This window comes from Lepidothrix coronata, unplaced genomic scaffold (assembly GCF_001604755.1).
Source record: "Lepidothrix coronata isolate B3197 unplaced genomic scaffold, Lepidothrix_coronata-1.0 Scaffold129, whole genome shotgun sequence".
In the NCBI taxonomy this organism is placed as follows: Eukaryota; Metazoa; Chordata; class Aves; order Passeriformes; family Pipridae; genus Lepidothrix; species Lepidothrix coronata.
Window position 1 is genome coordinate 2,610,601 of NW_016690309.1, and position 16,987 is coordinate 2,627,587.

General features: G+C 40.2%; 1 protein-coding gene across 3 annotated transcripts in view; it reads left to right on the forward strand.

The window, feature by feature from the left end:
• GYS2 (glycogen synthase 2) overlaps positions 1 to 16,987 on the forward strand; it is a 41,677-nt gene that overhangs the window by 802 nt on the left and 23,888 nt on the right. For all 3 annotated transcript variants that reach the window (XM_017826603.1, XM_017826604.1, XM_017826605.1), the window contains 3 exons: positions 7,050 to 7,231; positions 9,787 to 9,978; positions 10,793 to 10,978. In XM_017826603.1, coding sequence (XP_017682092.1) covers positions 7,050 to 7,231; positions 9,787 to 9,978; positions 10,793 to 10,978 — 560 coding nt within the window. The remainder of the gene's footprint in view (positions 1 to 7,049; positions 7,232 to 9,786; positions 9,979 to 10,792; positions 10,979 to 16,987) is intronic.

The window sequence follows — 16,987 nt, forward strand, 5'->3', positions numbered from 1 at the left end:
TAAATCTGGGTGTACAGATGTATGGATGTATAGATGTTGCTTTGTACATGTTTGTGTTTTACCTTCCATGCAAATTCACTTGGGAATGTCATGCGTGAAAACTATGTGTAAAACAGATATCAGATTCAGAGAAGTTTAGAACATTCTGTGATTCTCCCTCAGCCTCCTAAAGCGGTGTGGAGAAAAGACCAGACTTGGAAGAGGTATAAATAAATGTAGCTGCATTGCAGCCACTGAACAAACGTCAGTGACCAGCTGCAACTGTTTCGGACTGCTCTTTGCAAACACAGGTGGTGCTTCATTTGTTCACTGCATGCAGCTGGTCAGGAAAAGGGCACCTGCTTGTTAGGCAAAGATCTTCCTGCCTCCATTTCTAACTCACTCATTGAATCATCCCCTTTCAGGTATGTGTAGTTCACTAAGGGGGAACAAGCTCTGTTTCCACCACAAAAGTGAGTTATTTGAGTAAATGATCGACCCCCGGTGTATTATAGTCCTGGCAGATAAATAGAGATTAATCAGGAAAGGGGATCTATAATCTGTTAAGAATTTAACTTTAAAGGGGAAATATGTGGGAGAGGAGCAGGCAGTGCTGGTGTTTATCCCCATGAAGTGGGAATTACTATTCTGTGGTAGCTTCTGGTATTTAATCTGCACTGCAGGGCGATTTTGCGTTGCTCTTTTTAAAATGCTGAACTGCATCAATACCAAAAAGTGCTACAGAGTAACTTTTGGACTTTGCATCCCTGTGGGCTTCTTCTTCAGTAGTTTAAGTCAGGTTTTTGAGTTCATTTACTAATTCCAGAACCTGGAGCATGCAGCATTCCCTTTTGCAGTGTGCATGATAAGTGAGCCTCTGGCAAGCAGATGGCAGCAGAAATCTAGGAAATTCAGATGTTGTCACTACCATCTCTGAACTCCATAGTATGTATATAAATATTCTGAGTCATCTGGACCCAGTGGTTGTGGCTATCACGCGGTGTGTTTAAGAAAAAATAAAACAATTAGATTTATCTGTTATTCCTGTGTGTGTACAAAGTGCAGTGAATTGTTGAATCATTCACAGAGCTCTTGTTGACGCCAAATCTACCGACACAGCTAAAATTTACTATTCTCACAATTTATGGGAGAATAAATATTCATGAGTAGATATTTATTCAATTAGTTTAAAAATAAGGTGCCTTTAATTGTACCACTTACCAAACCCGTATATTTGAATGGGGCTGACAGAACTAGTCATAGAAAGCAATTTCTTTGTTAGAATTGGATCTCTGTGCAGAGTTTCCTTTAACCAACCAACCTTGACTGGAAACATCTGTGCAAAAACTCTTTATAAAGAGAGTTTCAACCTGTTGTTCTGGTAAATTCTTGATACTGAGAATTTTTTTCTCAGGCAACTTCCAGGCAATCGAATGTCTAAGTCACGTGGTTAAATACCATTCCATGGTGACTTAACTTTTATAAACAGTTCTTGGAAAATGTTAGGGCACTGTGAGAGAGTAGCTAGCAAAGTACAGGGAGAGTCACCACAGAAGATATGGAAATCTTAGAAGGCTTAGGAAATACTAGCTTATACTGTATATTTTCCACTTCCTTAAGCAGAAGGAGGAATTGTTTATTTGACAAAGTAGGGTAACCCCACATAGATTTAATACTGCTGCATGTTTTAGAGTTCGTTGTATATATATGTTGCTGTATATGTTCCTAATACAGAGGGGAAGATAAGAATTAGCTGGATTTATTGCCTGGCAAGCTAATTTTGAGCATTTAACATGAAGGTCTTGTTCTTCCTTTCTGGCAGTGTAAAGGTGTGTCAGAGTAGTAGTAGAGATCTACAAGTATCCATTATTTCCAGGGTCTCATCACTTCTTTATCAGCAACTGGAACAGTGAAGTTGTCCCTCTTTATTTTTCTATAATTTTTAAAGTCTAGATAATTTAATATAATAAAGCAGAGCTTTCTACTTCTCCTTGTTCCCTTTTTATAATTTCTGTCTTGGCTGCAGCCTGTGCTAAGTTACAACCTCTGACAGAAATGTTGGAAAGCATTGGCCTCTCAGTTCCTTCTCTCTCTTCTCTTCTCTCTCTGGAGCAAGCAGAGATAAGGTAGCTGAAGGAGGGAATGAGAAATGAAAAAGGCTCATTTTCAAGTGCCACTCTCCCTCTCATTTCCCCCAAGTCATGTGAAAAGGAACTTGCTAGCTAAACCAAGGACAACACTGAAATCCTCTTGCGTTGAAAGTCCTCTGCCAAGGAAATGGGAAAAGTCTAGTTTGTTTTGCAAGGTTTTCCTCGCTTTATTTGGCTTTTCACTGATGGGCAAGACCCATACTGAGAAGTGGATCTACTGTGTTTCTGTGGCAGAAGGGCAAAAATGCAGGGCCCCAGTGCAGTGCCGCATATCTGGTGGTAATCATGGGGAAGCTCAGCATTTTTCACCCTTCCCCTTCTCTCCTGACCATCATGCCCCAGCAAAGCCAGGCCTGGTCATATATCTGTGGAAAAAAGGACCGGTTTTCCTTCCCCCATAACATGATCAATAAAAACTTTAAGGACAGGAGCAGAAAATGAAATGGCTACAAACAATGTAGATCTTGTGTCTGCGTTGGGTTTGTCTGTTGTGGGTTTTCTGCCACATTAATGAGAAGGGCTGAGAATGTTCAAGATCTGGTCTGTTCTCCGTAAAGATGTCTTTAAAGTAATTCCAGTGATATTTAGATCAGTATCCCCTGTTGCACCACTAGCAGCTTTTAGATAGAAAATAGGAGAATGCTTAAAAATGCTGGGCAAACAGCCAGGTTGTATCATCATTCAGCTGTGAACAAATTAGCTCAAGAGTTACCGGTAGATGAATCTTAAATATTTTTTTCCATCCTCATTGGAATAAAGACTGTGCTAAAAAGAAAACTTGGTTCAGAGATCTCTGTACAGTTTCTCTGGTGAAAATCTGGACTCTTGGAAATCAAATTAAGTCGGTGGGACCAGGATTTTACCTCCTCTGTGTTAAATGTCTTTCCGTGATGAAACTTCCCTGGGAGAAGGTGAATACTGTAATTTATGACACAGCTGAAGTAACACCCTTTGAGGAGTGAGGATGTGCTGGCATAAACTTGGCATGAGCACAGCATCAGAGCTCTGTGCAGCTCTAGAGTGGGGTGGTGTGTCAATGTCAAACCAATTTCTGATGAAATCTTATACATTGGGGATGATGCACACAGAAATAGCTTCTCAATTGTGGACATCTGTTACAAATTTCAGCGTTTCAGCATTATTTCAAAATATGCTTGGAATGCTAGCATTTCACAGAATGTAGAGAACTTTTCTGATAAGTCCTGGCCACAAACATAGCCCAAAATAATACATGAAAAAACATCTGCCATCTGAATATTCTGGGTTTTTTTCCACCTGACACATCTTAGAACCTTATTCTATAAATGGTCCCCAGATGTTTCGACAGGCAATCAATCAATCAATCAATCAATCAAATTTCGATCAGATATTAGAAAAAAAGAAGTTCAATCCCAATTTTTGTCACAGCTGTGTAGACCAGAGGCACATTCTGAGGAGAAGGGCAAAAGGGTAATTGATGTAATAAGTGACTGAGGCAGTGAAGTCAGTCTGAGTCCTGAGCCTGGGGTCAAACTGCTCTCGTGGATCCCATGGCAGATGTGGTTCTCAGGAAAGCTTTGAGTGGCCTGGTCAGGCCATGGCAAAGAAGCTGAAGAGCCCTGGAATTATTCTGGTCCTCTGTTGCGTAGGAAAAGAGTGTGTGGAAAAGGTCAAACTTCTCTTAAATTAAAAAAACCCTTCTTTCCCAAACATTTTAGTTCCCCTTTCCATGCCAGTTTATTTTTTACCTTAAAATAAAAAAGGAAGAATGGTGAGGAAATGAATGTGGGAAAACATTTATTGATTTACTTTTTAACTTGATTTAATTTATTCTGGTAGAAAAGTTAAAAACATATTTTAAAAAGAAATAATAGAAATGTTTTTCTTTCAAGGGCATTTTAAAACCACTAAAACTTTAAATATTTGAATAAAGCATTTTGGTGAAGACCAGAAAATTAAACTATCTCTATATTCATGTTTTACAGCTCATTCCCTATGTTTGTGATGTTCCAAACCAGTTCTCTGCATCTGATTTCTCCTGATTCTGCATCTATTTCTCATTTTTCCTTTTATTGTTTGTTTTAAAACCAGTTTCAAAGTACAAAGCTTCAGAGGCGGGATGCAGAAACTTGTAACATTTTGGTACATCCCTGTTGTTTGGGAAGGTTTTCTGGTTATAATATGGCCTTAAAACATCTTATTGGAGAAGAATAGGGAGGTTAACCAAATTGTTGCAAGTAATTTGAGAATTCTCCAAGGCTCCAAGTGAATATATCAACCCTGTTACTCAGTAGGATATTGCGTACTGGCACAGGTATTTCTGGGGAATTCAGAGTAACTGAGCATATATAAGCTATCTCTCAATGATACACAGTGTGCTCCTTGAATTTGCTATGGAAAAGTGTGATTTCAAAAGTCAATGCATTATTCTAGACATTGCTCTGTTCTTCTCAAGATGTCTTTTTTTAAGTTATACCCAACACTTCCCACATCCATAGTTTCACTTGCACAGTTTCCCTCCCCTGTCAATTAAAGCTTATGCACAGACATGCTTTGTGAGTCATATTTGCACAGTAACTGGGAAGACAAAAGCCAGTTTTGGGACCAGGTAACAGGGCTTTTTATCACAGCTATTTTCTGAAGAGTTTTTACAGTCCCTAAAATGTACTGGTTTTATAATTTATAGTGTTATATATATATATATATATATATATATATATATATAAACATATATATATATATATATATTTACAAAAAATTGTAAAAAAATAGCATTTTATCCTAAGTACTTCTCATTGCATTTCAGGCAAATCAATGCCCCGAAACGTTTTTTACCTAGCTGTAAATATATAATATTTACAAAAAGTTGTTAAATATTAGCATTTTGTCCTGAGTACGTTTCATTGCATTTCAGGCAAATCAATTCCCTGAAATGTTTTTTTACCTTGCTGTGCAACAGATTACAATGGCAGAGCACAGCACACTTTCCACCTTTTCCCTCATAAGAGGCTTTCCCTACATCTTTGGTGCTTTAGGACGTACAAAACCATGTGGAAAGAAACACTCAGCTGCTGGCTGTGCAAAATAAAGGTCCAGGATCTACTCAGCCCATCAGCTGCAGCTTCCTTATTACTCTTAAAATGAATATATGTGGAAATTCATCTCCTCAGCTCAGTGTTGAACCCCTTGCAGTGTGAAAGAGGCTGATTTGCACTCCAGTGATGGGGGAAAGGCCTTTGCACCACTCTAGTCATATACAGCTTTATCATGTTTTTATCTTTCATCTTGCAAGTCATATTTTCTTTTTTTTTTTTTTCCTGGATCCCCAGGCTGCTTTGCACTCAACTCTTCCCTCATTCTGAGCTCTGTCCTCCTGCCAATTCAAACCATGACTAAGATTTCTACCAAGCCTCCTGTTTATCCGTGTTGGATTGAAGCCCCTTATGCCCATGTGATGTATTTACCGCTCTGTAAGAACAGACATATCATCCTAACTATCACTTTCTAGGTTGAATTTTCTGACTTGCCTCATATAATTTAAATTTTATGTTTATCTGAATCGAGGCTATTTGAGTAGAATCTCTCAGCTTGTGAGCAGAGGGAAAATACAGTGTCACTTACCTAGGATTTCCATAAATCCCTGTGCAAAGCAGCCATGGAAGTATATGATGACTATAAATTAGTTTTTTAAGCTTTCTGGTCCTAATGAAGTGAAAAATAATAGTGTTATGCATAAATTTCCTTCTGCAGTTCCACATCTATATGACATGAAACTCTAAAATTGTGAGCATGATTTAGGAACACAGATCTGCAAGATTCTTGTCTTCTTAGGGCTTGAATTACTAAGGGTATTAATAGGTCTTGAATTGCTAAGGGAAATAATTTATCATGCTAATTCTACTTAGTAAGCTGGTAGATTGGAACTGCATCTGTTTTTCTTCTGTTAAATACCTAGAATCCTGACATGAAAATATTAGAGCTAGGGATCCTTCCAGCACTCAAAACAAATGGGATATTTGTAGCAAAAAGGAAATTAAGTGCACAATTTCTTTTCTAGGAGCATAATTAAATATGTATCTGTCTCACTGGATTCCTCAGGGCTGCAAGATACCAGGCTTTGCAGAAAGCTTCCTGTAGTTGTCAGGGGATACAGTTTAATTAATCTAGGAACTAATCTCCCAAAAAACTTCAGCCTGCTGTATTGTGAATAGCGGTTGTTTGTGGCAGATTTTTAAGGAAAAGTGGGTAACTTCTCAAGATTCTTGACAAATGCAATTGGGTGAGGTGCATTGACACCTCTGGATATCTCAGTACCTTGAAAAAAGTGAGCCTGGAGCACCAGCTATGAATCACTAGCAACTTTCTGTGCTGATTCCATATGTAATTTTGATGTCACTGCTGAAAGGTGTAGCACAGTCTTCTTGCCTGGAGTATTGCCAAGGACAATGCAGACATTTATATTGTCAGTGTAGGCTACATTCATTCCAGCTTTAATAATTCTTTAGAATGATGATGGAACGAGACAGCTTCTGCTTTGAGGATATTGGTTTCTATCCGTTTTTATCGTTAGTAGTCCATGACATCCATCAGTCCCTCAGCTTCTCTCAGTGGTTTGTGTCAAACAAGCTGTAAGTGCCGGCTCGGATCTTACCACATAATGAAAAATATGTTTGAAATTAGAACTGCAGCAATAAAAAACCCAGAAGGCTATGCTTGGGATGCAGCAGAATCAATGAGCCCCAGGATTTGAATCCTTCAACCGAACAGTGAAGCTCTGATATCATTTAAGAGACTGAACTTCTATTTACTTGATAGAGTCTGGGTTTCACTTAGAACCTACATGTGTGAAGTGGTTTAACTAGAGGTGGGTTGGAGCTTATTACAGAGATCTGTGGCCTGTTTCCCTTTCTATGTTTTGGTCTTTGTGATCTTCTTTTGCAGTGGGAGGCATTTACACTGTGATCCAGAGCAAAGCCAAAACGACAGCGGACGAATGGGGCGAAAACTATTTTCTGATCGGCCCCTATTTTGAGCAGAATGTGAAGACTCAGGTGGAACTCTGTGAGCCTCCCAATGCTGCAGTTAAGAAGGCAATGGACAACATGAAAAGCCAGGGGTGTCAGGTAAATCAGATGTGCTGCTGCTTCCCAGGGCAACAAAGCTGACTGTGAGGAGATTACGGTTCGGGTTAATGCTCTTGCCGTTCCACTTGACACAGCAGTCCTGCTCAATGTCACCACGGGAGAGGCTCAGAACCCACTGTTAGAACAGCAGAGTCAATTCATTAAAGGTTATTTTTGAGGAAGAACCAGTTTATCCAATTACAGGTTTTAACTGCTTAATTGGATTAATGACTTATTTATCTAGTCTCAAGGTACGGTGAGATTTCAGTGGATATAGTATGACCTTACTTTGACTGAGCCCTTCATTCCACATGCTTGTGCTGGAGTGAGGAGAGGGTTCCACTAGCTTGTGGTTTTTCTTATGTAGCATTATATTGAGTTGAAAGCCAGGAAGGGACTCAAGACAAGCACCCAGCTGACAAAGAATTGCTCATTGCAACTAGTCCTAGGGAACTGTCAGTTAAACCACAATACCAGGAGGGAATTCACCACAGTTTTTAACACGATTCAACACAATTTTTAACCAGTGTTTTCTGTGATACCTCAGTCAAACCTCATGGCCTTTCCATGACTTAGTTTCTCCAACAGTATACTAGGAATAAATTTCTTCCAATATCGATGAAAGGGTGGAATCTGCTGTGCTGATGGGCAGCTACTGAGCCGCAAGCACCTGCAGCCTTGGGAACAGCTGATGACCTGAAAATCGGTGGAAGATAACACATGCTAAGTTTGACCTCCTTTCCTGACAACCTTCAGCAGAGATCTAGAACCTGCCTTCACTCTGATTCAACCCTGAGGCCCTCAGGGATGTTAGTCTGCAGGAGGAAAAGCTGTCTGCTTATAATGTGTGCTGAACAGATGTGAGACAGCAGCAAGGAAGCATTTTTACAAGTGTCTGTGGCCAAGGGGCATGGCACACTTTAATGTAAAAATTCGTGAAGCTCTTGGACTGCCACCAGCTGTGGCTCTGGCAATGTATTATCTCTCTTTGTAAGAGCAGTCCTGCTGTTATTAGGATTTAATGCCCTGTTTCATGTCGTGCAGATGTGTGTTGCTGGATGAATATGTGCCACAGCTTGGGAAAGTGTCTGCTGGGGGCACTGAGGTGATGCTTCCATTGTTTGGGGTCAAACTGAAAGGTCTAATCTAACTTATTTCTATCAGATTTTCATAAGTGATTGATCAAATTATCCATGTTGCCTCTGTTGCTTATAAAGAGGTGTCTGCAAACAGTGTAACACTCCTTTGTTTGGAAAACAGCTCTAGACTTGTGGGGCAGATTAATTGCAGTGCTGTACATACCCTTCATGCTGTTCCAGCAATAGGTTCCGTTTAATCAGCCAACTCTGCCAGACTCACATGTGCACTGTGCTGCTGGAATATTCATATACAGCAGCAAATCTGTTCCAGGGACGTCAAATATAGCTTTGATCTCTAATAATGACGCTGTAGTTTCCAGGAGCTGCACTTATCCTATTAACATTTATGTCTGGATTTTGCTTATGCATCACAATGGATCGTTTTAAACCAAGGGTTCCAAACTTCTCAGGTCAGGTGTGTCCCTTGCCACAACCTGACTACACATTTAGGTGAATAATCTGAATTTGTCTGGGTTCACACAAAGTCCCTGCTTTTTAACCTAATTTTCCTGAACAACAAATCCGGATGGCCTGAAATAAATACATAAGTAGCAAAAAGGAGCAGACCTCTCTTTGTTACACCCTGTGTTTTTTGTGCAAACAGGTCTGAGAGCTTTCAACTCATTTTTTCAAGACCTGACCTCTATTCAGCCTGTTGTAGCATCAGGGCTGGGTTCAGCCTCTGAGGTCCCATCCATTTTGATGGTGGAATTAATGTGAGCTAATTGGACTGTGCAGACTGGTACAATCTGGGTACAGCTGGGTCACTTAAGGCAGTGAAGTTCTACACTCTTAGAGATGTTTAAAGATAAAGCAGGAAAGCTGTATTTTTAGCCTGATGTGGGTTTAGGTATTAGTACACCTTTGCATTGATCCTTCCACTCTGCCAAATGGGAAGAATGAGGAAATATCATGGTAAATACAGGTATCCCCAGTGATCTGGCATAAATGGCAAAAGATTGGATACAAATATGACTGACAGAAAATAATAATTTTGAAATAAGAACAAAATCTAATGTTCTTCAATAAGAACATAAAGCTTCATTATTCAACCAAGTGCAGTCCTCCTAAGCTTTTTTTTTTTCTCCCCATGGAAAAAAGGTTAATATTGCAATGAAAATCTAAAATGAAAGTCTTAAAAATAAAATGTTTCTAAAGATTGTAGTTTCCTTTATTCCAATATTAGTCCACCTATTTTGCAAGGAAAACTGCAAGTCCTGAGTGTGTGGGACTGTGATCACATATTCCCTGTGTCAAATACTTTAGATTTGATGGATGAAAATCGTTGTTCTAACTTGCCTGTACATTCACTTTAACATTTTCTTTATTTTATTTTTATTTATTTTTTAATATTTATTTATATTTTATATTTTGTTTATTTATTGTCTTTAACATAGCCTCGCCTCTTTTCTATAGGTCTTTTTTGGAAGATGGCTGATAGAGGGCAGCCCATATGTCTTACTGTTTGACATAGGATCAGCAGCTTGGAATCTGGACAGGTGGAAAGGTGAATTTTGGGACGCCAGCAATATAGGGATCCCCTATCATGACCAAGAAGCCAACGATGCTGTGATTTTTGGATCATTAACAGCCTGGTTTTTAAAAGAGGTACAGTTTTTAAACCTAGAGATTTTTAAACCTCAGCCTTGCCTGCAGACCAGAAATGCTTTAGGATGTGGTTCCTATTCTCCACTTCAGAAACTATAATTTTAAGGAATGGGATACCTGATGTAGGTCAAATTTGTATTTAAATTTTAAATGTTAGGTGGTCTTTTAACTGTATTTTTCCAGGAGAAAGGCAAGGAGGCTGCCCGGTGTGATTTCTGCTGTGTCTTTATGTCACTTCCCACTGTTTCTTCTCAATTCCCTTATTCGTCACAGGATACTCTTACAAGCAGGATCTCAAACTGCCTTTTTCTCTCCTGTGGAAGTGAAGCTGTCACACTCCCAAACTATCCTGGAAGCCAGTCAAGCCATGTTTCAGCAATCAGATACTGCCTTGAAGAGGGCATATGGACAGACAGACAGAATTAATGGTGGCACTGTGACTTCAGATGTCACTCTGAAGAGAGGAAGCTTAGTTAACCTGCAGCATCATCTCTCTGTCACAGATGCTCATGATTTTCTTATCCAAACAAGAGCTTCAACAGCAGAAGAGCAAGTAAAAGGAAATAAGAGTGACTGTCCTTGCCAGAGTTCCTGACACTTGAGGGAGATTGTTCTGAGGCCCATCCTTGGGCTAAGGGTTAGGGCTGGTGGGAATCAAGACACATGACGACTTCAATTGTTGTACTGTTTTGTCACAAGAAAGCAAGCAAGCACTTACAAGGCATCATGTTAAAAAAAAAAAAAAAAGAGGTTTCTGGGGCTGGGATAATGGGCAGGATAATGCATGTTTCATGTATGTTATTTCTATTTTCAGCTTTCCTGTCAGTTTGAGGACAAGCCCAATATAATTGCCCACTTCCACGAGTGGCAGGCAGGAGTGGGTTTGATACTGGCTCGGTCTCAGAAACTTCCCGTCGCCACAATTTTTACCACCCATGCCACTCTGCTTGGGAGATACCTGTGTGCAGCCAGTATTGATTTCTACAACAATCTTGACCACGTAAGAGACATTTTTCTCATTCTTTCCTTTTCTTTTAGCTAATCAGCTCCTGGCTCCTTTTCTGTTTACTGTGCTACACTATATATTGTATTTTCTGTCTCGTGTGATCACTTGTGATTGACCCATGTCTGAGTGACCAGTTGTCGGTTCCAGAGCACAAGAAATGGTATTTGTAAGACCGTGAGGTGTCTAGGCATGAGTGTCTTTTTGTCTGTGTCATCTGACAGGTCATCTTAAAGCTCAGTGGAGACTAGAGCAGCATGAGTAACCAGGGAATGTAAAACCTGTTCAGCTGTAGTCATCACTTGACTTTTCAGGTGCAGCCTCACAATACTCTTTCTTAATGAAGAGCAGCAGAAAAAATAACCAGTAGCTCTCCTCTTGCTCAAAATACCCTGGAACTGTATTAAATTGTGGTTTTTTCTTTCCCCAGCCTATTTCTTAACTCTTGCAAGTCATAGTAAGTCTTTCTAATTTCAAGCATTTCAGGTTAGGCCTTATTTGTAACTGGGAAACGTAGGAAGTATTTTCTGACTTCAAAGGAGCCACACCTGTTTATTGGAATTTTTGTTAACTGTCTAGTGGTTTTGGGTTTTCACTGTTTTCTTTCCACTCAAAGCATTACAGAAACCAACCTTTCAAGGACCCAAATGTCTTTAGCACTGCCTTCAGCAGAGGTGCATTGCATAAGCTGGGATTTCTAATATGGTCACAGACAAAACTGAATTAAAGAGATTTTTGCATTCCAGCACTTAGTGAGGGTAGAGGTAGGTAGAAGAAATGCCTTGTTCATTGTGCATGTATTTTCTTGGCTGAAAGCAGTGAAGAAAATCACTTGGATGTTTGAAGCTTGACACAGTGTGGAACAGTGTCTTCCAAAGACAAGGCCTGAGCAGTTTGTACTGCTGGCCTTATGCAGAAACACAGAATCTTAGAATCCTAGAATGGTCTGGGTTGGAAGAGACCTTAAAAATCATCTCATTCCACCCCCTGCCATGGGCAGGGACACCTTCCACTAGCCCAGGTTGCTCAGAGCCCCATCCAGCCTGGCCTTGGACACTTCCAGGGATGGGGCAGCCACAGCTTCTCTGGGCAACCTGTGCCAGGGCCTCCCCACCCTCATAGGGAAGAATTTGTTCCTAATATCCAGTCTAACCCTACTCTCTGTCAGTTTGAAGCCATTCCCCCTTGTCCTGTCACTTCTGTCTGTCAGATCTCTCTCCATCTATCCCCTACTAAAACCAGTCTCCTAAGTTAGATGTGTTTTTAGGTGCATTAATGAGGCAGCATGAATAACCCAGTCGAGGAGTCTAGACATTCCTGCTCCCTCATACTCTCTTTAGGTGTATATATGCAAAATCTGGCTTTAAAGGTACATTAAATTATTTTTTACTGGACAGAACTGGATTGAAAGAACTAAACACATGTGGTTTCAGGTTTAACTCTTGAGGAAGTGGGGATTTTTCATTTATTTACCCTTGCATTCTTACACATAATTTATTAGCAAGGAAACAATAGTAAAAAAAAGAATGAGGGGCATTCAAAATGAGAAATCAGTGTTTAAAAAAGAGAATGTTGATTATTTTACTTAAAATTTACTTAAAATACTGTGTCAGAGCCTTGCCTTTCTTTTGAAAGGAAATTCTAAAAAAAAAATTTTGATTTCTTTTGCTTCTGGTTAATTTGGTGAGCCGCAAGAAGTCCAGAAAATAGTCTGGTTTTCTCAAAAGCAACTTTTTTTCCCCCCTGCATGGTAACTTCGGGTGCCTCACCCTTTTCTGTGCACTCAAAAGAAAAAGTAATGATCTCACATCAGAGTGGACTTGTAGATTTTAATATATTTATAATCAGTTTAGAGTATTACTGTAAACTGCTGTAAATAATATTTAAGGGAAGAAACTTGTGAATATGATAATAATGCTTTATACTCTCTGTGGATTGATATTTAAAGGTACCAGTAGAGGAAATTATGCCAAGCTGTTACACCACTGTTTAACATACTTAGAGGGTGATAAAGCTGTTCCTGACAAAATTAACTATCTTAGTGAGGGCTCCTTTGCCTGTAAAAAGGTCAGCTTGGCCCAAAAGTCAGTTGAGAAATGGGAGGTCGATCTACTGTAATGAAATGATACAGAGAGACTGATCTTCAGACTTTCTTTTTGCTGCCTTCTAGCAGCAAACTATTAAGGTCAAACAAACAATTTGTCAGTGAAGAACATTCTTTGGGGCTTTGTCGTATTTAATCTTTGGAGGAAACAATATATTTTTAGGGCATATCCTCCCCTCTCACCCTGAAGTAAAATGTCTGGTTTTCCTATGTCAGTGTTATGGCATAAATTTCTTCCTCTGAAACATAATCATAATTGAGTTCTCATGTTTGCCCCGTGTTTCATGGTTAAAGCACAATTTCCACCAGCTTTAAGTGCAGCAGCTGAGATAGGTGGGAAGGATGCAGCTGTAGGATGGGCTGTGCCAAATGTCACAGAAAAATGGTTGCAGCACAGAAGGAAAGTTTGTGGCCCAGTCAGGCATGTACAGCTCCTGTGGAGAAAAGAGGGAACCTTGTGTTCCCTTTCCTAGTCCCCAACACAGTCCACAAAAATTTGTCTGGTAGGGAGAGTTTTACACTTCCCACACAGTGCAGGACTCTTCCACTGCAGTGTAAAACCACCCCTGTAGATAAGCAGGACCAGAAGATACAAGATCAGCAGAGTCCTGAACTGCAGGCTGCCAGAACTCTGTGTTTCATGAGCTGAGGGCACTTGTCAGCCTGCAATCTGTGAGAGGACATTTTCTGGGTGAATGAAAACCTACTCGAGCTGGCAGAGGCAAGCTGTGGGTTTTTGGAAGATAGGAGGGTGCACAGTGGGTGTAAGACTGTAATGTTGTGTGACTTCTGGCCTCTTCCTGAGCCATCTGCTCCTTGCCTCTGTCAGAGACAGGATCCTGGTTCTAACACAGCATTCCAACCTAACAACTGGATGACATTAACACCTGGATGTGACACTTGGTGCTGTGGTTTATTTGACAAGGTGATGTTCAGTCACAGGCTGGACTCGATGGTCTTGGAGATCTTTTTCAACCTTAAGGATTCTGTGACTCTAGGATTCTGTGACTACTGTATGAAATGATACAATTCTTGTATTCTTACAGTATTGACTGGGGGTCTGGGGGAAATTTAGGTGCCTCTGCCGCGGTGCAAAGCTGGGTGTTAAACCCTTAGCGCGTGCCCAGGAGCAGAGTGAACACCAGAAGCAACGCTGTCATGTCCAAGCCAGTGTGTAACAAACAGACTGGCCATGTCTCAGCTAAAGAACCCTGAGGCAGTAACCATCTAACAGGCTATTCAGTGAACGTTTTACTTCCTATGTCCACACTTAAATCACTCTGATCCTGGAGGAAGGAATGAAGGGAAAACAAAAAGAACAAAATCGAAGGTGACTTGCCCAGTAACTGGCAGTGTGTGATATTTTTATCTACCTTTAAGCATATCAAGATCCCCAGGTAGATGACTGGGTCAGGGACTGCCAACCCTTCCTGTGGGTTACTGGCTTGAACTCTTCCACAGGCAACACTTTATAATTCCACTAACAAATGAGGTGTGTTATGAGCTTAATTCCCCACAGAAGTTTAAGAGGTTTTGTAGGTCTAAATAGTCCAGCAAGCTGGACTAATTCTCCCATTATCCCCATGTCCAGTGTAGCTTTTACACTGGTGAGTGTAGGGTTATGCTTGTTGCCAAGATAAACTGAACCAAAATAGCTAATCCAGAAGTTAGGAAGTTCTGTGAAAAAAAGTTCTGAGTCTGTAGAGCCTTTTTCTCTTCAAGAGGAACTGATCTCTCAGCTGAAGATCAAGAATGTTAATCTTTTATTGCTTTCCCCATTGTTTAAGGGGACTGGCTTATTTAGGGTTTTTTTTGGTCTCATTTCAACCCTTTAGGGTTTTAAATAGGCTGACACTTTTCATAAATTGACTGAGAGGCAGTCCAGGCAAACTGATAGGGGAATAGACAGCTTGTTTTGGCAAATGATTTAACCTGGAATTTCATCTTGAGAGGTGACCATGTGAATGGTTTTGGGAACCACTGGCCTGGCATAATGGAGAAGTTTGTAGGCTTCAGCCTGTGATACTTCTTACTAAATAACCCATTTGAGTTACAATAGAAAAGTGCTCCAGTGAGAAGAAGGAAAGCTTAGTCTTATTCTTCATTGCTTTTTTCCTTAGATTACCCTGCCAGGTGTAACTCTTCTATTTAGAGCTTGCAGCATTTTCACTGGGTTCGTGCAAGTGCAGCTGAGTCTAGTTTGCAAGGTGGTGGAAAATCTGTCCCAAGAGGTATGAAAGGAGGAGTACTAAAAATCCCAATGAAACTGAATAGTCAAGAGCTTTCATGCTGCCAATATCAGAGCACAGGCTCTCATTCCAGCTAGTGCTGCACTGTCCAGGCTGTCCCTGAGCTCTCTGTGATACAAAACTGATCCTCTTTGTCAGCAGAGCAGCTCATGGAAATCTGATTTAAACCAGGAAGTGTAGATTTCATTCTCTTTTGGCATTGCAGAGCTATACCAGAATGAAAGTTCTATTTGCACAAGATAACAGTCAATGGGAGGTAAATTTGACATAAGCTGAATTTTAAGAGAGTCATTCTTACATAAATCAGGCACTGGCAGCCAGTGAGATTATGCTGGAAACAGAAGTCTTTTCATTCTTCCTTTTGGTAGGTGAGGAATTTGAACTTCAGACCTCCCTCTGACTGTTCCTGATTCCACTGCAGCATCACTTTGAACTTGAGTGTGCTGCTGATTTAAAAGGCCAGAAGAGATTATTTCATTCTCTGTCTAAAATCCTCAGTTAAATATTCATGCATCAAACATGTACTTTTTTTTTTTTTTTGAGATATAAAATATTTACAAAAATGTTATGCAGTCTCAAGGTAGGGCTTAAGTGGTGAGGGTAGTCTGTGTTATTTCTGCAAAGGTGTCATAATGTTTTATTCAGGAAAATTACATATTTTAATTCCAGTTTGAATTTGTAGTGGTTTAACTTCCACTGGTTTTCATCATACTTTTTTTTTCTTTAGGAAAGCATAGTCTAGTATCAGAATCTAGAGATTCTATGCGGATTGTGCCAAATTTCTTTCAGAAAAGTATTTACGTAGCCAGTATAGTCCTTCCTCCGTTTCCACTCTTAGATCATTCTTCTTGTGCTTTGGGAATATTTTGCACTTTGTCTTTATCATTTTGAAGTAGGAATGTCAAATTTGTATTTGCTACTTCAGTGACTGTTCACTGTTTCCAGAAGAAACATAACACCTGTATCCCATAACTACTTGATATTTGTTTTTTTCATTCAGTGATTATCTTAGCTGTCTTAAACAGAATGTCATGCTTGAAGGTTCAGTGATTACCTGCTGTGCCTCCTAACATGTTAAATTTTAAGACATGAATGAAATGTTATGCTCATTACATGGATCCACAGAAAAGACAGAAATGAGCTGAAATTTTTCCTCAGGATTGCACTGCAGCAAATGCAAGTTTTATCCCAAAAGCATCGAGCCTGTGGAACATCTTCCTGTGTTGCTTTGCAATTAGACTGGCCTTATAACGGAGTAATTTCCTCCTGTAGTTCATTCCATCTTGTAAATTCTAATAATCTGCTTGGTTTCTAACACTCAGGGCAGGAGGGTATCCTCACCAGGAGAAGCAGTAAAGTATTTACAGGGAAGTGGATATTGAAGGAGTCTTTAACAATCACCGAGGGATGAAACAGTTGGGCTCGATGACATTAGGGGTCTTTTCCACCCTAAATGGGTCTGCAAAGAGTTAATGTGCTTAGATCTGTTTTCCTCTGGATGCAGCTTTCCTTGGTGGCTTGGCTCGTGTTCCCCTGTGCTGGTAAGAGCAAACAAACAGTGGTCAGCATGACGCACTTCACGGGTGGTTTGCTTTGCTCCAGCTGGACATGAGGGATATGGAACATAGTTCACAGGTGCCTGAGCTGGGGTGG